A 24494-nucleotide genomic window follows, 5' to 3' on the forward strand; every position below is an offset into this window, starting at 1 on the left:
TAAGAAAATAGCAAAGCCAAGCGTGGTGGCTTTTGCTCAGTTCCCAAGGCCACCCTGAGTCAGATTCCGTATCAGGAAACCAAAAGAGAGAGGGGCGGAGAAGAGGAGGGTGCAATTCTCTGGTCAATATTACCAGTCTGAAAAGGAAGGATTCCTAGGGAAACCAGCTGTTTTACTGCACTTGTCCTTAGAGAGGAGTAAAGCAGCCATTAAAATGAACAGGAGCCAGCGCGGTTGTACAGGCCCATGATCCCACCTGCTGAGTAAGAGGATTTAGAGTTCTAAGCCAGGATGGGCTATATAGCTAGGCCCTTCTCAGAAAGAAAAAGAAAGAACAAACATCATCCCAACCGGAGTGAGGGGGATGGGGAGAATCCCGTTAGTGGGGAGAATAGAATCCACACTTTAACTCCCCACCCCAAAACATTACATTCTTGTGTGTGTTCATGCTGTAATTTAAATTCATGAGGCATCGAAAGCAGAAGGGAGACTGGGGAGAGAAAGAGAGAAGGAGAGGATAGTCACCCCAACCGACATTATCCAATCCTTAGCCAAGAGCTTTAATTTGGGGTGTCAAATTTAAGTAGAATTCTCCTTTCTAATTTGCCTCCAAAGTGGTAGACTCAAATTCCCAGAGCTGCGTTCCTGGCATGTTGGGTGTTAACCTTGGTGTGTAAGGCTAACTGTAGGTAGGACATACCCAGATAATCGCTTGCTAAGAGGAGAGATGTCAAAGGGTGTGGCTCTCTCTTCTGTAGATCGATTTCTGTTCTATCTATATGGGTGCCAAGTTTTCTTCCCCTGCCCAAACATAGAATGCACTGAATAAACGATAGCCATTATTTAAATGGACATTTCAAAGTGAGACTGTTAGATAAATTTAGCTACATGAAGTTAATGCCTCCTGCGCAGTGCCAAAGACAGGCACAGGTGATTGTTTGTGCAAGAGTTCTAGAAAATAAGTAACACTGGCAAAAATCACAGTGTGTTTTTCTTCATTCTTGCCCCCGTGATCTTAGAGTGACTCCATTGGTCAATGTTTCATAGCCTACATGTCTCCCATGTTAGAAGTCCTTCATGGTTATGGAAATTGTATTTCCTGTGACAAAAAACAATTGTCCTGGAGATTATAAATTTGATAGGAATTGGTTTGTAAGTACTAAGGATTTAAAATTCTCAACTTCACTTTCCTGATAAAGGAAATGAGAATATTACTTTGTATCCAAAGCTGGTAACTTAAATATATATATATATATATGTATATATATAATGTAATGTTTCCCAAAAGATTTCCTATGAGAATTATAGTCTCTGCTTCAAAATTATTCTTCTTTGATTTTCTCATTTTACAAATAAAGATTGAAATTCACTACATTATAATCAATATTTTTTTTTCCTGAATAAATCAAAGCTAGTCCTTACTTTCTGTTTGCCTAAGTAAAACATGTATGATGTTTATAGCTTAATTGTATTAAAAATACTTATGAGCCTAGGGGAGGGCTGAAATATGTTTATCTGTTTCCCACTTATGGAATTCTTCTGTTCCCTGCTATCTGGACTGCTGCCCTTACGTAGATCCTGTCATTGGGGTCTTAGACTATAAAGATCCCATCTGTGCCTTCACTAGTGAGTTTTACCAGATACTTAAGGTAAAACTGTGCCTAATAAAAGTTGCATAAAATAATAGAGGGAGATAAAACACTTCCCACTCATAAGGCTAGCAATAACCCTGATAACTAACACCAGCAAGGATGTTAAAAGAAACTAACCTCACTCAGAAGCACAGAACAAAAATCCAGAACAAAATATTAATAATCTTAATAATTAATACAACATATCAGCAATACCAAACACTGAAAAGAGAACAGTCGTTTAACAGTTTTTATTTTTTTAGTGGATGAGCTTGTTTATCTGCATATATGACTGTGTACCATGGGCATACAGTGCCACCAGAGGCCAGAAGAGGGCACCAAAATAAAGCTACAGCTGGTTATGAGCCACTGTTTGGGTGCTAGAAATTGAGCCAGCGACCTCTAAAAGAGCAGCCAGTGCTCTTAAATGCTGAGCCATCTCTCCAGTCTTGCTGTTTAACATTATTAATTATACTGTCTTTAATGTCTCTCAAAGGTCATAAAACAAAGGCTAGGATTCCTTTATGACTGCCTTGATTATTCATATAATGCTTTACTATGAGTCTATAAAGAGCCTGAACTGTGAGAGAGCAGGATTCATGAATATTCCATTTTGCTGTTTAATTTATGTCTTTATGAGGGGCTGAGGGACATTTTAGATATGAAAGTAATTTTACAACATTAAAGTGTTTTTAATTCAAAGTTTTTATTTTCATATTTGGTATCTTGGGTAATAGGCTTTTCCCTTGTCCTGCAGATCAAGATATTTTGGAAAGTTTATTAATAGACAGCGGCATCTTCCCAAGTAGCGGAATAGTAAGTAAACAACTTTTTTAATCAGTTAGCCTCATTATTACTTTTAAGAAAGTTTGCAAAATCCCTTAGCTATAAATGATAGTTTGCCTTGTCTTGAGACCTCTTTAAAACATGTTCTTTCCCACTTATAATACTTGCTTGTTGACCCTGGCTGTCAACACCCCTAATCATCTTTTACAAGAAGCTTTTCTTCTTAAACGAGATTGGGTTTTTTTTCCTTTTGAACACCTTCTCTATATCTAAATCTAACCATACGAGGTAAAAATGATCATGTTCTTGTTCTCTTATGAACAATAATGGAATACGAAACATTGCTGTTATCCATGTTCGCCCTCACCCTTGCAGAGTCAAACCCATGGTCATTTGTGCTAGGCAAGCATTCTGCTCCTGGGGTATAGCTCAAGCCCTTGGATATTATTTAGTTTTCTTGTATGTGTTTTCCCTTGGTAGCCATATCATCTGACCAGTCTTATTGTTGTGATGCTGTACGATTTCCAAGATAGAAAATTTCAGCCACGTATCCTTCCTGAAACTGAAGTAGAATCCTTGTCAGAAGTTCAAGAAGTAGAGAACGTTCTTAACAGGTAAAAAAGGACATTTATATGGAACTAGTGTTAGCATTTTGGTTAACAGAATTTTATATAGTCTAATTTATAGACACCTATGTCTCAAACATTTGTGGAAAAATATTAAAGTATCTTGGGTTCCTTTGCAAACAGTGTTGAATAGTTTAAATATCTAACGTTAAATCAAATTGTTTTAAGATGTTGAATTGTGTGATCCAGTGTATAAACATGTAGGAAATCATTACTAATTTCTAATGAGCTTTGGTATATGCATAAGCTAAACTTAATTTGAAACAGCTAATTTTGTTCCCTTAACTGACAGCTTAAAAAAAAAAAAAAACTAACATATAACAAATGAAGAAATTCCAACACTGTACTAGAATTCACTGCTCTGCCAAATTGGGAAAAAAAAAAATCTGTTTAGTTAAGAACAAACTAATGTGTTTTAGTTTCCTCTTTTTCCTAAATATCAACAGTCAACGGGAGACTGCCATGTGGGTAATAAATAAGTACTTATCTCAAAGGCTGATTAGGAAAGATAACGTATTAATAGCGCAGTTATAACTGAACACATAGTAAATGGTCAGTGCATGACAAATATTACTTGTGTTAATGGTACTGTGTGTTAATGTCTTGATGGCGTTCTGAGAATTCAGATGTTGAATTCTCGTGTGGCAGCGTCGGGAGGTTGACCCTAGTGAGAGGGAGGGGCATTGATCGGGAGGGCAGCGGCTCTGCTCCACTGGGAGTGACAACGCCGTCATTTCTGTTTTCCCTGAAGGCTGGCGGCTAGCTTTAGATGCCTTCTCCAATCACCCCCCTCTTTTCAGACACCAGGGAATCTCACTGAGCCCGGAGTTCATTGGTTCGCATTCACGGGGCCAGCAGGCCTGCGCTCTTCCCGCCCCCTCCTCCTGAGCATTAGAATCACGGCCATGGCATGCTGCGCCTGGCTTTTCTACGCAGGTGCTGAGGGTTTGAACTTAGGTCCTCATGTTTGCACAATAAGCGGTTTACCTACTCAGCCACCTTCCTAGCCCCATTTTCCCCCCTCTGAAATGGGTTCTCATGTAGCCTAGAATGACTCCTGCCACCATCTCCCAAATGCTGGGGTTACAGGCTTGCACCTAGAAAACGCAATCACTGAAGGGCTTTTAGAAGCTGGAATGTGGCTCAGTACTAAAGTGTTCTCCTAGCATGTCTAAGGTCCCGAGTTCAATCCTCAGCACTACCAGAAAAAAAAATTATATAAATGAAATTGTACTTTTAGACTTTTCCTTTCTGCCATAGCTGTGATCCTTGGACTTCCTAGCCAGAAATAAGCTTCTGTTCCTTATATAGTACCTACTTCCTGATATTTTGCTTTGAAGGTATACTAATAATATGAGTTATAGGTTTACATTTTTATTTAATATTATTGTGTGTATATGATGCATGTGTGAGAAGGCGAGGCACTCATGTATGAATGTCAAAGGACAACTTCTACAAGTTCTTCTCTTCTTCCACCACAGGATTTAGGGATCAAATGACCCCCTGAGCCATGTCGCTGGCCCAGTTATAGCTTTTGTTATTACACTGTTTGTTAGATTATATCAATTATTGGACTTCAATGCCACAGTGTAGTGACGACAGTCTTGTGGGGAGAACAGGCTGAAAGAGTTGTCAGTGTACTTAATTTTATACTTTGGGAGAAAATTCAAGTCGCTTCATTTAAACTAGTGAAGGCCAAGACCAGAAGATTCAGGTAATAGAATAAGAATCGTTTGCTTTTTTGTCTCAGTTGCTGCTCTAAGATGTTTTTTACATAACAACCTTATGAGTTGTTTACTGGAAATGACCTGTAATTTCATACATGGGAAAACTAAGAGACAGGTTAAGGAACCTACCTAATGCCCCACAGAATGGGGAGTACACAGATTTCAAAATCAGAGATTCAGATGCTAGGGCCCATGCCTTAACCCCCGGATGTGTCACTCTTTCCACAGTTTGGAGGACTAAAGGTATGGCATAGTGAGGCCCATGACAGTCACAGCCATGTGATGTGGGATGGAGAAAAGCAAAAACAATTAATTAAATGTATATACTCTCTGTACTAGTAAAAACCTTATAAAACGCAAGGTTTTTTTGTTTTGTTTTGCTATGCCCTTCCTTGCTCTGAATTATGACATGGAGACCTCTAATATTTATTAAAAGCTTCAGTCATTATAGCTGGGCAGATACTGAGCCATCCTAACCTGACTACGCTGGTCTGGCCTACTTCCCAGCCATGTGGCCCCGATACCTGCCATTTTGGTCTTGTCCTGGCTGTTCTCTCCATCTGTTTCCTCAGGGTGACTCCCTCTTTGTGGTCCTCACCTGAGACCCTCTCCCAGTGACTGAAAGTCCTGCCCTAACTCTCCTGCCCAGCTATTGGCTGTTCAGTTCTTTATTAACCAATCAGAAGCTGATGGAGAACAATGTTTACAACATACCAAGATAGGAGACGCCTCATAATGATGATAATGCCAGGGGCTGGACAGTTGTCTTAAGGGTTAAGAGCCATTGATGCTGCTGTAAAGGACCCAAGTTTGAGTCCCAGTACCCACATGGAGGCTCATCACCTCCTCAAGCACATGTGGTTCATGGGCACACACAAAGGTAAAACACTCATACACATAAAATAATAAAATAAATTAAAAAAAATAGTGACAATGTCAACAAGAGGACGCTAACCAGATCTCTGGGTACTGGAATCAGCATCTGAATACACAGTGCATAAAAACACCCTCCTATAGGACCTCGTTCCTTTTTATTGGTTTCTGCTGTTGTTGTCAGAAAACAGGGCAGCAACATGCTACGAAGCGGCTTTGACCTTGTTTTCTTATGCTTCCCCAGGTTTCCCTTTGATAACGTCAGGCATTAACACATTGTCACGGCAATCACAGCCTGGTTTCAGACTGGCTAACAGGAGCTCAGGTTAGCTGAGTTAGCCAGAAAAGCCATAGCATCCTAAGACCAGCATATGACCTCATCAGCGATAGACTAGGTGACATTGCTAGCAAGGAACCTGGTTTATGGGGTCAGAGAACTCAGAATATACTACTGCTTAATTAAGGACAGCTGGTTCCCAGATGTTCCCTCTTCCTCACAAGATACTGCATCCTCCTTTGGACCATAACAACAGACCTGCTTGCACTCCTACCAATAACCCCACCCCCATCCCAGGTTTATATAAAACCAGGCCTGGCAGTACATGCCTATAATCCCAGTACTTGGAGACTGAGTCAGAAGGATATGTGTGCCAGCCATCTTGGGCTACACAGTGAGACCCTGTTTTTCAAAACTCCTCATAAAATGCAAACTGTATCCAAAAGTAGTCAATCATATTATACTCATATTCATTATCATATCCAACTAACAACATAGCATGTAAGCAATGCCTGCATTTAATTGCAGAGAACAGCAGAGCAAGGCAAGGAAAATATGTGTATGAAGATAAAGGTAATGTGGGCTGGAGAGATGGCTCAGTGGTTAGGAGCACATACAGCTCTTGCAGAGGACCTGAGTTTGGTTCCTACCGCCCACTTGGATGGCCCAGGGGATCTGAGATTAACTTCTGATTCCTGCCAGCATTGCGCTCATGTGTACAAATGCCCCCCTTTCAAACACACATACAAATAATTAAAATTTTCAAAAAAATTTTTTTTTTGATACAGGATTTCTCTGTGTAGCTTTGGCTGTCCTGGACCTGTCTGGCCTCCGACTCACAGAGATTTACCTGCCTCTGCCTCCCTGAGTGCTGGGATTAAAGGGGTGTGCCACCACACCCGGCTAAATGAAATCTTTTAAAAAGGTACACTTACAATAACTTTTAAGGTGCTATGTCACTGAAGCGGGTTTCAAGCCCTTAAGCTCAAGTGTTGCTCCCATCCTAGTCACCAAGTGCTATCAGGCCCAGCAAAACCAAAGGATTTTAGCCACGGTCTTAGCTTTTGAGAGGCCGTAACCAGTTAGCTTGAGAAAGAGTGGAAACTGTCCTGGTAAAGAGAGTTCTCAGGTACCTGGGAAGAAATGAAATTAGGAATTAGAATGGTGGTAGGAATCTGGCTTATTTAATTCCTTTACTTTTTCTACTGCTTCTCTCTCAGTTTCTGTTTCCTTCTCTCTTCCTTTGAAGTCCTGTCTTCTACTTCACTTCCTTAGCCCATGCTGGGAAAGCCCTGTTTTGACCCTAGTCCCCAAGTGTTTATAATAAAGCTGTATAGCTAGTTTTTTTTTTTTCCTTAGACTACTTATCAGTTGGAACTTCCTGTCTGAGGGCTTCCAAACTGTTCAGCCTCAAGTCTTCCATGTTATAATTATGGTACTGCCATCAACCTAAATACTTGACTTAACTCACTTCTTCTTCTCCCCGTGATAGCTAGTGCATCAAATCCTGTGACTCCTTTTCAAAAACACATGCTGAATCTGCTCATTTATTTCCAGTTTTACTACCACCATCCAAATCCATACACTATGAATAGACTCTTCATTAGATTTCCTGTTTATAATTCTTACTTTCCCATGATCTGTTCCATAGGCCAAGTAGAGTAAAGTTTGTTTATCTTTGAGACAAGGGCTCATGTAGCCCAGGCTAGCCTTGAACTTGTTGTGTAGCTGAGTCTGGCTTTGAACTCATGATTGTTTTGCCTCCACCTTTCAGATGTTTCGATTACAGGCGTGTACCACCCTGTCCAGCTAGAGCGATATATTTTAAGATGTAATTATGTGGTCAAAATAGCGTATCATGGATCAGATTTAGAAAATGGGTAAAAATAAATGAGGTAAAGGTTCTAGCTGTTATACAAGAAACAACAGAAATTTGATGAGACTGTTTTATGTTAATGCATGTCTATGACCCCTTTTCCCAGTCTACCTTTAATGAAAACTCCCACATACCTTCCCCCATCTTTTTTTGACCACCATGTCGCCATTTTGTATATTACCTTACCTTCCTCTACTTCAGACCTAGCAGCCTAGTACTGACCACTAATCCCTCCATGTTTTCTCCTTTTTCTTTCCATTCAAATCCATATAACACAGCACTATCAGTGTTGATTTCCTAAAGCAATTGTACAAACAAGAGATTGTTTTGCGTCACCTGCTTCTCTAGTTTCGTAACAGATTTGCTGCCCCATAGTGACTGGTTTCAGACAATACTCAACTGTTAGGGAAGAGCTGGGGAGAGACCCTGGCGCTCTGAAAACCAGTTCAACAGGGGAAGAAATTATCTCAACCCTGCTACAACTATTCTCTCGCAAATTGTGCAAATGCCTCCACTGTGTGAAGAAGGGTGACTTGGAATAAGAACAAATTCTGCCTGCTCCATTGACAAACTTTCTCCGTGTGGGCAAGTCCTAATGCAAAACCACAGGAAACATGAAACACCAAGATAAAATGTCTCCTTTAAAAATCCCAAAGTAATCCTCAATAACAGCGACTTAGGTAGAAGCCCAAGCAAATGAATGATTATCATTATATTCAAATAATTTTTAGACACAAACTCCCGAATGAATTCCAAGAGAACACAAACAGCTTAATGAAATGCGGAATTCATTTCAGTATATGGAGATAAAAAGCTAAAACATTGAAGAGAAAGGTTGAAATGATGATGGAAATGAAAATTCAGCAAGTCGAGTAAAAAGCTCAGTGGCAAGTCTCATCAATAGAATCACGGAGGACAAAAAATCAGGGCTAGAAGACCAGGTGGAGGATCTGGATCATACAGTTGAGATCAAAGATAGACTTTTGAAAAGTATGAGTGAAACATGGAAGATGTTTGGGACACCATGAAAAATGAAATCTAATAATTATGGACACAGAAGAAGAAAAATTTCATGCCAAGGGCTTAGGAAATTTTTTAAATAAATCTATAAAAGAAAATTTCCCAGGCTGGGAAAATAGCTCGGTGGATAAAGACTTTACTGCGTAAGCCTGAGGGTCAAAGTTTGAAACTCCAGCATCCACATAAATAAGACAGTTGGACCCAGGAAATAAGGCAGAGAAGGATTAAGGAAGACACCTGATATCCATCTCTGGCCTCTGAGTACACTTCCCCCACACACCATACACACACAAACACACACACACACACACACACACACACACACACACACACACGGAAAAAAGAAAGAAAAACTCTCAAACCTAGAGAAGGAGATCTCAGCCAGATCAAAGAGGCATCCAAAACACCAGATGGCTAGGACCAGAAAAGAAACAACCCACACCATAGCTGAAGTACTGTTAATACAGAACAAAGAGAGCATATTGAAAGGACCAGGGCAAGTCTATCAGCATAGAAGCCAATTTTGCAATAGAAATCCTGTAAGCCAAAAGGGCTTAGAAAGATGCGTTTAAAGTTCTTAAAGACTACAGCTACTCAAACAGACCAACACACCCGGTGTCTTAGCGACTTTTTTATGGCTGTGATGAGACGCCATGACCAAGACTATTTATAAAGGAAATTTTATATTGGGGGCTTGCTTACAGTGTCAGAGGGTAAGTCCTTGACCACGGGAACATGGCAGCATGCAGACATGGTGCAGGAGCAGGAGCTAAGAGCTTACGCCTTACCTGCAAGTTGGAGGCAGAGAGAGTGAGATTGGACCCGCTGTGGGCTTTGGAAACCTCCGAGTTCTTCACAAGCAGTTCCATCAGCCAGGGAACAAGCATTTACATATATCCAAGTGGCCCCTTGGGGCCATTCTCATTCCAACCGCCACTCCCAGAAAGAAAAAAAAGGGGGTGGTGGTGGTGGGATTTCACATGGTAAAAAATCAGGCTATAGGAATCTATGACCACCAACGCAGCCCAACAGATGATACTTTGTACTGAAAAGAAATAAAGATAGCCAAGAGGCAATACTGGAAAAAACAAAACAAAACAAAACAAAACACCATGCTAAGGCAGTTGTAAGCACAGTAGGATTAAGAAAACATCAGTCTACGAAGTCAACAAAAATAACAAATCCATAACTCTGGACAGGAATGGTGGTGTACGCCTTTAATCCCAGCACCTGGAAGGCAGAGGCCGGCAGATCTTTGTGAGTTTAAGGCTAGCCTGGTTTATATAGTAAGTTCTAGGACAGCCAGGGCTGTGTAGTGAGACCCTGCCTCAAACAAACAAACAAACAAACAAACAAAACAAAAACAAGAACTCTGAATGTTGTCTTGTTTCCATATTAAAAGGCAAGGTTAGCAAATTAGATTTTAAAATAGGATATTTTATGTTGCTGCATTCATCAAGCACAGTATTTCACCATCAAAGGGAGTTACCATCTTAGGGTGAAAAAATGGAAAATGTATTCCAATGAAATGGGACTAGGAAAGAAGCTCCACTATTTTAATATCTAACAAAATAGACACCAAACCAAAGATTATGCCACATTGATCAAGAGAACAATTCATCAAGAGGACCTTTCAATTATGAAAGTATATGTGCTATGTAGCCAGTCTTTTGCTACTTTGTGGGTTCTTTCTTACACTTTTCTCCACCCTTATTCTTCCCCCCTTCAACCTCCTAACACTAGCAATGAGAGAGAGAGAGAGAGAGAGAGAGGATAGAGAGGAAAGGAAAGAGATCCTTGAATAAAGTCACAGGCTGGAATGTTATTGTTAGACTACTGCCTGCTGATCAGGAGCAAGTTTGATCTTCATTGTCAGGATATCTAATTTCTTTTTGATGTTGTTTCTTCCATTGTCAGAATATCTAATTTCTTCTTGATGTTGTTTCTTCTTTGTCCACAATTACTTAATAAACTGTAGCCAACAGTAACCAACAACCAATCAATAAGCTGCCAACAATCCACCCTGCCTCTTGGGTCTGTAGCATTTATATACCCTCTGAAAAGTCATACAGAATTCCAAATATCATACAATTGCAAAACCTATCTGTAACTAGAAAAAAAAAAATCATGCCTCTGCTAGAGTACAAGGCAAATTAGCTGCTACAGAGCAGCACTATATCCCCACACTGGGGATTAAAACAAAACATTCTTATATGTCTGTGGTTTGATTTGTTATGTTTTGTTTTGTTTTGGTTTGGTTTGGTTTGGTTTTGGTTTTGGTTTTTTAAGACTTGTGTAGACTTGCCTGTCCTGAACTCGTGGTGTATACCAGGCTGGCCTTGAATTCACAAAGATCTGTCTGCCTCTACCTCCCTGAGTGCTGGGATTAAAGGCATTTGCTACCACTCATGGCTTATTTCTGTGTTTTTTTAAAGAAAACAACATTTGAAGAATTTCACTACAGTACTAAACACAGATACAACCAATTTCATAAAACAGCACACATATTTATCCCAACATAATAATAGTGGGTGACTTTATACCCCATTCTCACCATTATATCATAGAAAAGAATGAGAAAGAGTAGATTTAAATGACATCATAGATCAAGTGGACCTAATAGACACCTTCAGGACATCTCAAAACACCACAGGACATACATTTGTCTCAGAAGCCCACTGAACATTCTCTAAATTAGACCACATACCCCAAATATAGGAACACTGAAATAATATTTTGTATTTGAAGTAGTCATACTAAAATCAGGAATAACACAAGGTTTTCATTCTCTCCACTTCTATTCAATATAGTACTCAAAGTCTTTTTTAGTAGTAAGAATACTAAGACAAAAGAATGAAATAAAAGGAGTACAAATAGGAAAAGAGAAACTCAAATTATCCAGTTTTTCAGATGATTCTATACATGAGACTCTAAAAACCCCACTAGAAAACTCCTAGAGCTGATAAAATATTTTCAGCAAAGTTATAGGATATAAAATAAATACACAAATATAAGTAGATTTCCTATATATCAATGACAAACACACTGAGAAAGAAATTGGAAACAATCCCATTTATAGTAGCTTAAAAAAAAAACTCGATCCAAGAAGTAAAAGAACTCTGCAGTGAAAATAAAAGTCACTAGAAGATGGGACAACCTTTTATGCATATGGATTGGAAGAAATGGTGTTGCAAAATGGTCATCCTTCCAAAAGCAATCACAGAAATAGGAAAAAATATTAAATTTCACAAGAAACATACAAGACTCTGGATAGCCAACCTAATCCTGAGCAAAAAAGAATACTGCTGTAAGTTATTATCACGCCTGGTTACAAATTATACTGCAGAACCACACCAATAAAACTAGTATAGCACCATCACAAAGCATTGAGAGAACGGCCAGTCGGTGTGGCTGTTATCAAGAAAACAAACGAAGGGCCAGGGAGATGGCTCAGTAGCTGAGAGAATCGCTGCTGTAGCAGAGGACCCTGGCTCTGTTCCCAGCGCCCACAGAGCAGCTCCCAACTGTCTGTAACTCATTCCAGAGGGTATGATACCATCTTCTGAACCGTGTGGGCACTGTGTACATAGGCTACACTTGTATGCGCGCAGGCAAAATACTCGTAACAAAAACAAAATCTTTAAAGAGGAAACAAATGACGGCAAATACCGGCGAAGATGTGAAGAAACGAGGAAGACTTATGTACCGTTAGAGGAACTTTAAATTGACATAGTCACTATAGAAATCAGTGTGGAGATTTCTCAAAAAGCCAAGTAGAACGACTGTATGATCCAGCCTACCACTCCTTGGTGTATTCCCAAGAGACTTAATACACCATGGCAGAGTTATTTATATATCCATGATCGCTGCTCTATTCAGAACTGCTAGGAAATGGAATGAGCCTTGGTGTCTATCACTTGATGAATAGATAATGAAATTATAGTAGACAGTGCGATTTTACCCAGCTGTAGAAAAAAATGAAATTATGAAATTTGCAGGAAAAATGGATAGAACTAAAAAATAGTCAGGTGACCCAGGCCTATAAAGACAGACTTCACACAAGCTTGAGCTGCTCTGAATTTCCATTTTTGTTTCCCTTTCCTCTGAGTCTCTTGTAAGCTCTGTATAGGTCTTCTTCTGAGGCACTTACTTCAGAATTGGTCGACACTCTGTGGCCTGAGGCATCCTCTGCTTGGATCACTGGGGACACAGCCCCTCAGCTTCCCCTTTACTCTGGGCCCCCTTCCACTCCTCCCTATAGCTTGGCTGGAATCTAACTCCTAGGAAATACCTCTTGACTCCCATAGCAAGGACCTTCCATTGCACCGCAGCACAGTGAAATGCCTTTCAAAAGGTTCTTCCGTTTCCTCCCAGATTCTTTGTATGTCAGGGGCAGCTTCCTCCTGGTCCATTCACTGGTTCCTGGAACTTAGAACAATGCCTGCAATATATAGTAAGAAAACAAGTGTATTTGCTCAATGATTTTTTTTTTTTTTTTTTCTGAGACAGGGTCTCTCTGTGTGGCCTTGGCTGTCCTGGACTCACTCAGTAGACCAGGCTGGCCTCAAACTCACAGCGATCCACCTGCCTTTGCCTCCCTAAGTGCTGGGCTCAGAGGCATGCGCCACCACAACGGGCTCGCTTAATGATTTCATTACTGCTTTTCTATTTTAAGTATCCCTCTATTTTGGGCAGTGTTCTATCCTTAGCATGCATGAGCTGTTGTGATTTGCTGCTGGGCCTCTTTCCACCTTCTCCTCAGTAAATGTGCTGTCTGGTTTAACGTCTTCTCATCTCTGTGGCACTGTGTTCTCTCTGTGTCTTCTCTCTGCGTCTTCTCTCATGTTGTGCCTGGAAAACTCTTGCTCTCTATGTCCTCACTCTCTTTTTGGTGTAGAAATTGTTGCTCTTCCTTTGCTAATTAACTAGCTAAGCTTTTCTTAGAAATCCCTTTGGGACTGATATCAATATTTTTTTTCTTAATACACTATTATCTATTCTTTGTGTGTCTCACAACAATCATCAGATTATGCCGGGATTTTTTTTTTTTTTTATGTCTCTTCAGCACCAAACTATCAACTTCTTAAGGATCAACATCAGTTTTCTTTTGGGGGGTGGCGGCAGGGTGTTACTAGGGAGGTAGTGCTGGCTAGCTTGAAACTTGTCTAGCAGGCCAAGCTGCTTCAAGTCTGCAGCAGTCTCGTGTTTGCCTTGCTGCTGCTGCCACTCCAGGCAGGCGCTACCACGGCCCAAATTATCCTTCAGCCTTTCGAAGTCCAGACCTCATCACAGTACTTGGTTAATGGCTGTAAAGGAATAAGCATGTTAATTATAATCTTTTCTTGACTAGCCTGACTGTAAGAAGGTGTTTATAAGTATCTTTGCAACCACCTTGTTCATTAGATACTAATTCATTAGATACTTAAGTCATTACTTACTTGTACAGCTTAGAAGACTTATCTAAAGGCATGCTGCTTATGATTGGTGGGACAAAAGTTTGAACTCAGGTAATTTGGTTCAAAGGTCAGGCAGAGGAGAGAGAGGGGGTGGGAGGGGAGGAGAGAGAAGGAGGGAAGGAGGAGGGAAGGGAGAGAAGAAGGGGAAGAGAGGGGGCGGGGAACATGCTTATTATAGGTTTGCAGATGGTGATGTATGTGACCAAGGGTAGGTTTGTGGGAGGGAGGGAGAGAATTGTGGCAGGAGGAGTTGGCTGAGGCTAAATTACTACATCCTAATATATCGTGATAAAGCTTAAGGGCTTATAAGGATTAGCTTTATATAGCTAATAGGATTCTTCTAGGATTTAAGCTTTAGAATAGTGTAATGATGTTTAGAAAGGGCTCTCTCTGTAATAGGAATGCTGGTGAAGGTAAAGGAGACAGATGGGCAGCTGTGAGAGCAGAAATTAATTGGATAATTCCCTCAGTTACATTTATCACGGCAAACTTGAACTTAAGTTGGTATTTAGAAATAATGTTTTTATCAAAATATTATGTAATCAGCATCTACATATGTACAATATAGAACAGTAACTCACAGTAATTCTTTACATGGATTTTTTGGTGTGCATCTCTAAGTTTATCCTGCTCTAAGTCTATAATATTTAGACATTTGCTGTAGCTCTAGTAAGTTTACTGTTTGCTAACCCCTGCCTCCTCAGGTGCCCCTAATTTCCTCTCCCAGATCTACAGATTAAGAGTTTTGTGTTGGTAAGAGGCTATGAATCGTAGACTTAGGGAGTCTGAGTGGCATAAGGAAAGAAAGCGGTGTCCAGCACTTGGTGCGGAGATGGCAGCTGAGCTGTTCGCTCGTCACCACCTGCCACATCCTGGTCCTTCAGACAGCGTTGCCGGGGCTCACAGCAGTTCCTCAGGATGTCTTCTTCCTTTTTGTTTTTGTTTTTTAAAATAATACACATCAAGTGGACCTCAGCTTGTACTTGACTCTTTTATGACATCTGTTTATTTTTCCTTTATTTCAGTTATTCTCCTACTGCGAAAGTTCTAAAAGACACACACACACACACACACACAAATCCTGTTTGCACTCACTATAACATATTGGGTCTTCACAGTGATGCTGATGTTTTTCTTTTCTCTTGTTTGGGACTTGGAGACATGGGATATTCAGAACCAATCAACTGACAGAGGTTAATAACATCTTTTGAATGTTACCAATCCTATCCTGTCACCACCCTGATATTACTAACCAGACTATAATGGCTGCCTGCTGTGTGCTGGTCCTGTGCTCATGTTTTGGTTTGTGCTAAGCACATACTAACCCTAAGGTAAGTTGGCTACGTTTACAGATGGGAAAACTGAGGCCAAGAGAGGAGATGAGTGACAGTGTCAAGGTCACTCAGCTGGGAAGTGACAGAACCTGCACGCAACTTCTGTTTCGTCTGACTCTTAACTATCAGTGTTGTAAGTATTTGAGGAGTACATAGCTAAAGAGAAGCAGCACAAATCAAACAAAAGAGCAGGACTATTGGATTTCTGTTTTCGACTATCACAAATTTTATTTTAGGCTTCGAATATTTGAGATGGAATGACAGACAGATTTGTTAAAATTCCAAAAGTGATTTTAAAAAAGGTTTCAAATGGAGAATTGATAGTCTTGTTTCAAGTTCACGGTCATAAAGAATGGATTTTATGTCTCTAGCTCTAAGACAAAATTGGCTGCAGCATTGGCGAGATGTCGAATCAAACACGATGCCCTGTCAATTTACCAGATCCTACCAGAGACGGTTAGGAAACAGGAACAGCGGGCCTCCACTTTGCCTCTTTACGCTTGGATAAATACTGGCAAAATCAGGTATGCATTTCAATCCAGTTCTTCCTTATATTTCAAAACCCCATTCTTTTAAGAGAATGTAATAAATATTACCTTCGAAGTGATGCTTGTAATTGTAAGGATTGAGGCCACATTTAGGAAAATGATGAGAGTCAAGTTTAGCTTTAAATCTTAATATCAGTTTACTTGATTGTTGATAAGATTATTTTAATATGTTACATTTTCTGTTTCTAATTATCTTTTAACTTGGCTAAAATTGTTTTTTTTAAAATGCAAAATGTACAGTGATATTTTTTATTGTTGCAAGAACAAAAGTTTAGTCTACTTTAACACATTCTGTTTGTAATTATGCTTGTATTTACAGCCTTGAAGAAGTTTATAGTAATCTGAGAGGAAAAGGTTATAATAAAGTCAAATCTGTATCATATCTTGAAGATAAAGTCTTTGCTGTGGATCAGCATTGCGGGGATGTCTTAATTTTCCCCTCTCATCTCAAAAAAGATCTTATAAACATAGATCTTTTCAAAGATTATAAGCTTATTCTTCAGGTAAACTGCTATTTACTTTCATCGTGAATCTGAATCATCCTGTTTACCCAAAGGATCCTTCCACCTGCAAGTGAAACCTTGCTTCCAATAAAATCACCACCTCTACCACCACCCTTTCCATCACGCTTTGGCCTCCCAGTCCCATGTGAAGTTATAGATAATACGTTATCTGGCTTTGGTGAGGGCTCCCATTTCTTATTCCCATCACCCACACGGCAGGTCACAACTATCTGTGACTCCAGTCTCAAAGGCTCTAGAACCCTCTTCTGACCTCCGTGGGCACCAGGCACACATGTGGTGCACTTACATACATGCAAGCTAAACACTCAGACATGCAATGAATCTGAAAAACTAAAATATAGTCTCTTCTTCAGATTCATAAATGGGGAGATTGTCAGCTGCTATTTTTAAAAGTTTGCTTTTCTTTCCTTTTCTCTTTTTTCTTTTCTTTTCTTTTTCTTCTAAAAGAGGATTCCAGAGAAACTACAGTGAGACCCCTTTCTCCCTTCCATTTCTGGAGAAGCTAGAGTGCCAGTCTACATAGAAAAAGCAATGTGTAGTGCTCTCCCTGACAGAGCACCACAACTCTAATTTGTCAGAGGTCTATTATGGCTATCAGTACAGGAGGAGAACTTACGGTGGCCTGACACAGTGCTCTAAGGTTTATCGCTTCCTCACACCTATATTTGGTTTTCATGCGACAGGATCTTGTTATATAGCCCACACTACCCTGAAACTCTTTATCTTGCTCAGGTTAGCCTCAAACCCCTGGCACTCCTCCAGCCTCAGCCTTTAAAGTGCTGGACTTAAAGGTTTAAGCCACTGAGCCCAGCTTCCACATCCAGATCCTTGAGCAGAATATCATATCGTTTCTGCCCAGCCTGAGCTAGCTACTAGCAACAATTTAAATGGTGGTGTAACTGGGAATTTAATTGAGCATGGTGGTGCACGCCTGTGAATCCCAGCACTCGGGAAGGCAGAGGCAGTCAGATCTCTGTGAGTTTGAGGCCAGCCCGGTCTACAGAGCGAGTTCTAGGACAGAGAAACAGACAATCCCTATCTCAAAAAATAAATAAATAAATAAAAGTGTGTAAGTGGGATTTCATGAAGGGGTAAGAATGGAAGCTAGGGATTCGAGAGATGCTTCATGGATTAAGAGAGCACGCACATCAGTTCTTCTCAGAAATATGTCTGCAACTCCAGCTCCAGAGGACCTCCTGGCCTCTGTAGGCACTGCATTCATGTGTACAAATCCCCACACAGACACACGTACACAACACAAGAATGGAAGCCAACCCACAATAATCTTTGAGATTTTAGGATTGTCTTGTCACTCTACAGAGAATAAATGGTAGATGTAATGTAGGTTAAACGAGAAAGCCTTCTGTTCTAAATGCATTTGTCAGTTATCTTTGTTAAGCTTTGTTTGGACATACATGCTGTACTGAAATAGATCAGATATCTTTTCAGAATTCTTGCCAAGCGCTTGTTTTCGTTTAAAGTAAAAACAAGTCAGCTTATTTTTTTTTTTCTGTTGCACACTTGAAATTCTAATTATGTTATTCTCTGTAGGACAAATCTCGAAGTCTTGCTGTCCACTCTGTGAAAGCCTTAATAAATATGGATGATGATATCTTAATGGTCAACACAGGCTCTTGGTACACAGTAGCCCACATGTCAATCTTGACAAATAATAATACTTCAAAAGTATTTGTATGTGGAATACAAACACAAGTTAAGGATCCTGACGTGAAGACACTTTTTAAAAAAATGGGATGTCAAAGTATGTGCAAATATTTATTTGATGATTATTATTCTATATGAATTTAGAAATATTTCAAGTGTTTAAATTTACTGTGTTTTGTGAAATATAAAAACTGTATGTGAACTATCCATCCAAAACCCTCAAAAATCTGTATTAGGCTATTTGTGTTTAATATTGATTTACTAGCTTTAGGTTAAAGTAATTAGCACGTTGGTATTTTGGAATTGAGTTTAATTTCATCTCTGACATAATAACATCGGATTCAAGGCTTAATAGATAAGAAGATATTAGCATAGATGCTTAATTGACAAAGGGAACGTGAGGGACTAGAAATGAAGTCTTTTATGCTCCTGTTTTACTCCTACGTTCTCATTGGGTCATGAAAAGACAGGACCACATTTTACTAGAGGTTCAGCGAGGCTTAAACAAAATAAAAAAAAAAAATGTTGACAGAGTTACAGAGCCAGAGAGACAAAAAGCATGTATATATAACCGCAGGCTTGACCAGGAAAGGTAGCCTGGAAATCCAGGGTTTCATCTGGAACACAGAAGACACCCTGGTAGGGATCAGTCGCTGGTTCTCTAGCAACTTGAATCCCAGAGTTCTTCCATTTTAATTTCTAATTGAATTAAGGTGACCCAGGATTTATGGTAACCAGGGTAACCAGTCTTAGGCAGGCCCACTCTACCTACCAGAAGCAAGGTAGCTTCTCTCTAGGAAAAAAACCAAAAATCTAACTTTCCAGTTATCTCCTAAATGGTTCCAAATGCAGTTAAAAACATACAAAGAGAAAGAAAGACATGACCCCAAAATACTAAACTGCAAAGAAAAGAGACTGTTAGTTTAGCCCTAAACCTGCAGAATGATGGATATGACTCCAAGGGAGGACACTAGACAGGAATGAGACCCATGGAGGATTCCAGTTCCTGGTCAGTCAGCTGTGGACTCTAACCAGGGCTAATGGTTACGCCACTCCTGTGTGCTAAGCGGCCGGCGTAAAGTTCCTAAGTTAATACCGCAGGCATCACAGCATGGCTGCTGAAAGCAGAGCACCCAAGTCAGCAGGCAGGATTAGCGTCAGGAAAGAGAGGTTAACGGCAAGCTGGAGAACGTGAACTATAATCCAAGCCAAAAGAAAGCTCTAGAAACACACAAGCTCAGGCTGTGCAGCTAAGAAGTAAATAGGCCGGGGACCATGTGCCTAGCGCGTGCAACACCCTGGGGTTGACTGCCATCACCAATGAGAAAAGAAGAATTTCAGGCTGAGAGTGGATCCGCCTGCACAAACTCCCCAACACACACACACACACACACACACACACACACACACACACACACACATCTTCCAAACGTGCCAAATTAATCTTCTGACTAATATGGAACGATTTTGTTTGTTTTTTGAGATGGGGTTTACTCTGTGTAGACTGCCCTGGACTCACTTTGTAGACCAGGCTGGCCTTGAACTCACAGGCTTGCCTCTGTCTCCTGGAGTGCTGGGATTACAGTATGTGCCACCACCCCCAGCTATGGAACAAAATTTTCAGACAAGTGAAAGGATAGTGTTAGTGAAATTTAAAGGAGCAATAGTAATAATAGGAACTATCTAAACATTTTAATGATTTATGAAACAATGTTTGCTGATGTATGTATGTACATCTATCTGCCTATCACTGTCTTTGAGGTCATGACACTAATTTTGCTCGGTTTTGTGACTACAGCAATGAAACTTACAGTGCCGTATCAGAAGGATACATTTTAAAAGCGTACACACACGCACGCACACACAAATATAAGGCAGTTCTTAAACCCTTGATCTTCCTGCTTCAACCAGCCAACTGGCAGGATCACAGGGTGTATTTTAGTTTGACTTCTTTTGCTGTGATAAAACACGCTGACAAAAAAACAATTTGGGGAGGGAAGGGCGCATATTTAGCTATACTGCCAGGTCACAGTCCACCAGTGAGGGAAGTCAGGACAGGAACTCAAGGCAGGAATCTGGAGGCAGGAACCGCAGAGGAGGGCTGCTTGCTGGTTCACACTCACTTCTCATACGGCCCAGGTCCACTTGCCTAGGGATGGTGCTACCCACAGTGGACCGGGCCCTCGTACACCAATCAAGAAGATGCCCCAAAGGTATTCTCGCAGCCCAATCTACCTGAGGCAATTTTTTAACTGTTGTTCCCCTTTCCAGGTGATTCTCCAGGTTGTGTCAAGTTGACAATAAAAACTAACCACACACACACACACACACACACACACACACACACACACACAGAGCCTCTCACAGAGCAGTCAAGATAAATAATATTTACAAGGAAGTGTTTAATTAAAGGGATTTGTGGCCGGAGAGTTGGCTCAGTGGCTAAAAGCACTGGTTGCTATTACAGACGACCCAGGTTTGGTCCCTGGCGCTTACGTGGTGGATCACAACCATCTGTAACTCCAGTTTGAGTTACATCCAGCATCCTCCTCTGACCTCTGTGGGAAGCAGGCATGTATGTGGTGTGCGCACATACATGCAGGCAAAACACTCAAATGCAGAAATCTAATTATTTTAAGATTATTATTAAATATTAAAATCTAATTATTTTAAATTATGGAGAGATGGTTCCATGGTTAAGAGCATGTACTGCTCTTGCAAAGGGCCTGAGAAATTCTGATCACCCAAGCTGGGCTACATACAGCAGTCCATATTGTCAGTTTCGAGAGACCTGATACCTTCCCAGATCTTCTGGATCCTGGGAATGGCCACACACATGACATACCTGCATACACACACACACACACACACACACACACACACACACACACGAATGGTAAAGAGCTATGATCATATTCTACATTCAGATTTTCATTTTATTTGGATATTTAACATGAGGCATTTTTCTTGTCTTTCTTCTTCTTCTTATTATTATTATTTTGCTATTTTTCCTTCCCAGATATTGAGATACTTCATGAAACATTTGTTGACATTGAATCAAAGGATCACAGGCTGCAGAACGTTAAGGTCATTCTGTTGCTGCCTCGTTGTTCAGCGCTAGGTGTTAGTAACCCGGTGGAATTTATTTTAAATGAACATGGAGGTACCTGTTTTGATTTCTAAATTAATGAAATTTGTTCACTGTAACTCATCAATTTCAACCCTGGAGAATAAATCTTATTTTTTTTTATTTTGTGTATTGCTCTTCAGATTGGTTGTGTTCATCGTATAAGTGACTTACATAGCTCTTTGAATGATTATTTCAGAGACGTGGAGAAAAGCAAGATGAAATATTCTCTCATTCCTTTTGGAAGACAGTAATAAAACTAAACATCATTATCTTTATCGATGTTTCAATTATAATTCAATATTTTATCAATTGCATAATTAGGAATTTTCTATGAAAATACGTATTGTTAGACAATTGATTGAAGAGTAATTTGAAAACAGCAATTTATGAGCAGTACCTACACTGTCATATTTAAAAAGTGCATATTTACTCTTCAAAATTTAGATACAGGTTTACTTCAAGACCTTTCTCAAGGTGGGCCGACAGAAAATAAGCTTCAGACCCTTGCTGAGAAGCAATACCAACAGCTGGCACACGCCATGAAATGTAAGTTTATCATTGGTGCCAGTTTATCAACACACAGTGTTACTCTTTGGATCATGGACGCACACTTCCTCACCTACTAGAACAAAGCAATAACTGCTGAACCACAAGCGATAGTTCGATCGTAGGGCCCTCAAATTGAATGTTCATTTTGACCAACTTAGTAAGATTTAAAAATATCCTACCTGCATATAGACAGATAGTAAACTATACTAAGTTTACCGTTATAAGCTCGGTTATCTAGCATAATTTAATAAATTATCAATGCATGATGGAAAGTTATCAGTGCATCTATAGCTCTACATCTGTTTGTTTACAGCCTCGCCGTGCAGAGCATGCAGGGCTGGAGCTTATGTTCCTCTTGCCTCCGTTTTCCACGTGCTACCTACCCAGTTCACGACTGTACACTTTCACCTTTCCCTTTGACTTCTCGCGTGCTGTCATTCTTCTGTCGTCATCTTGTCCATCCATGACAAGTCTTCAGTGTTCCACCAAGCGTTCTTTATTTACTTGTTTTGAGGTGGGCTCTCATAGCCTAAGCCAGTCAGGAGCACTCCTTCTACTTTAGCATGCTGAGTTCTGGGGTTAAAGGTTTGCATCTCCAAGCCCGGCTACACCGACTCTCACTTCTGCGTTCTTGCCGTGGAGAGAACGGAGAGGTGCAGGTGCAGACAAAGGACTAGCTCTCCTGGCTTGAAGTCCGCGCTCTGAAAGCACACCTCTGCTCTGGTTGCTGCGTGCAGATCTGAGCACCTGGCAGTGCTCGTCTACACTTGGATGCTGAGATCTAGACAGCCACAGGAATCCTAGCCAAACATGGTGGCACAGGCCTGTGATCCCAACACTTGGGACCAGTTACCGTTGGCTATGTAGCAAGTATGAGGCCAGCCTGAGCTACCCGACCCCCAGGCTCAAAAAAATAAAGCCAACAAATTAATGTTTTTTTTTAGTTCAGTGCATGGTTATCAAATGTCTCTGGTGGTCAGATGTTTAAAAACCAGATATTAGCATTATAGTGAGATCCCTGTGAAAACTCCAAGATGAGTCTGTAGGAACTATAACTGACTACATAAAGACCCAGTGTTCATAAGACAGAAATAAGGCAGAGGAGCATGAAGGAGGTCCTCCTTTGGAACTGATAACATGCCCAAACTATGAAATGAGTGGAAGATTAGAAAACCTGTAAATTGCATACTTTTACTAAAGTTTAGTGGAATGTTTAAATTTTATTTTATTTGTCAAAAAAAAAAAAAAAAAAAACAAACTTCATAAAGAACCACAGAAAGTGAAAAGGAGGCCTGGGGAGATGGGTCAGTAAGAACTGAGCAAGCATGAAGACGTGCGTCTGAATCCCCAGTAAATGTAAAAAGCTGGGCACAGCTGTGCGTGCGCCTGGACGCCAGCACTGTGCTGGGGGCAGAGGCAGGGTTTCAAGCAGTGTAAAAATCACAGCCCATCTAGGGGCTAAACATCCGCGGACAGGCAGTGCTCAGAGCTGCTGAGCAGCGGTCTCTCCGTCTATCTTACCCACCTACTACTCTCCTCATCTGGGCTCCAGCAGCCTTTGAAATGCTAGTTCCGCTTTCCCTTTCAGGGCCTCTATACTGGTCCATGGTTGCCCCTCCCCCACCTCCTTGTCTGTCCACAGTCTTCTAGATTAGCAGTGATTGCTGTGACTATCCTTGAAACAACAGCTTCTCTCTTGAAACTGTCACCCACCCCTGTACATTTTATCACGTAAATTGTTTTCCTAATCTTGTTTCACTCGTTAGTTCTCTGCTGGAGAGTAAGTTCCACAGTGGCAGGATTTTCGTCTTTCTCATTGATGATCTCAAAGCCGAGAAAAGTACCTGGCCTGCTGGCGGTGGTGCCTTATTTCATGAAAGAGAGACCCGAGTCTTTAGAGTAAATTTCTCCAGGTTCACATAGCAGCAAGAAACAGAATTACAATTCCCATTCATGGCTGTTTCTAGAGTCCCTTAAACTAACTTGGTGGTATAGAGGAATGTCCTCTTGATAACAGTATTTATTGTTTTGTGTGGGGGGATTAGATTGATCACAGTGATCAGGCTCTCTCTCTCTTTTGTACAGTCTAGCTGGATTTACTTTACTTCCTGGTCATTGCTTGCATTCCTAATACAAGCTTCTTTTTGAAGGAGAGCCATCCAATGGGGCACTGAGCAGGAAAGGGTGCTCGCCTCTGAGCCTGATGAATTGAGTGTGATGCCAGGGATTCCCATGGTGGCAGGAGAGGATCAGTTTCCACAAGTTGCCCCCTGGCTCCCACTTGCGTGCCATGACACACACACAAACAAATGTAATTTTTAAATTAAAAAATAAAATAAAGGGGAGGCATGCAAGCGTCCTCATAAGTCATTTCCATCAATATTTGGTGGTACACATTAGTCACAAATGTGTGTCTGGAAGCAGCAAATTTGCATTGGGTCACCGTATTGATTGCATCTTCTTTCAATACAG

General features: G+C 40.6%; 1 protein-coding gene across 2 annotated transcripts in view; it reads left to right on the plus strand.

The window, feature by feature from the left end:
* Nsun7 (NOP2/Sun RNA methyltransferase family member 7) overlaps positions 1-24494 on the plus strand; it is a 49155-nt gene that overhangs the window by 14400 nt on the left and 10261 nt on the right. For both annotated transcript variants that reach the window (XM_060380680.1, XM_060380681.1), the window contains exons 3-9: positions 2389-2447; positions 2898-3031; positions 15978-16130; positions 16474-16657; positions 18230-18440; positions 21363-21506; positions 21918-22019. In XM_060380680.1, coding sequence (XP_060236663.1) covers positions 2389-2447; positions 2898-3031; positions 15978-16130; positions 16474-16657; positions 18230-18440; positions 21363-21506; positions 21918-22019 — 987 coding nt within the window. The remainder of the gene's footprint in view (positions 1-2388; positions 2448-2897; positions 3032-15977; positions 16131-16473; positions 16658-18229; positions 18441-21362; positions 21507-21917; positions 22020-24494) is intronic.

This window comes from Meriones unguiculatus, chromosome 3, assembly GCF_030254825.1.
Source record: "Meriones unguiculatus strain TT.TT164.6M chromosome 3, Bangor_MerUng_6.1, whole genome shotgun sequence".
Lineage (NCBI taxonomy): Eukaryota > Metazoa > Chordata > Mammalia > Rodentia > Muridae > Meriones > Meriones unguiculatus.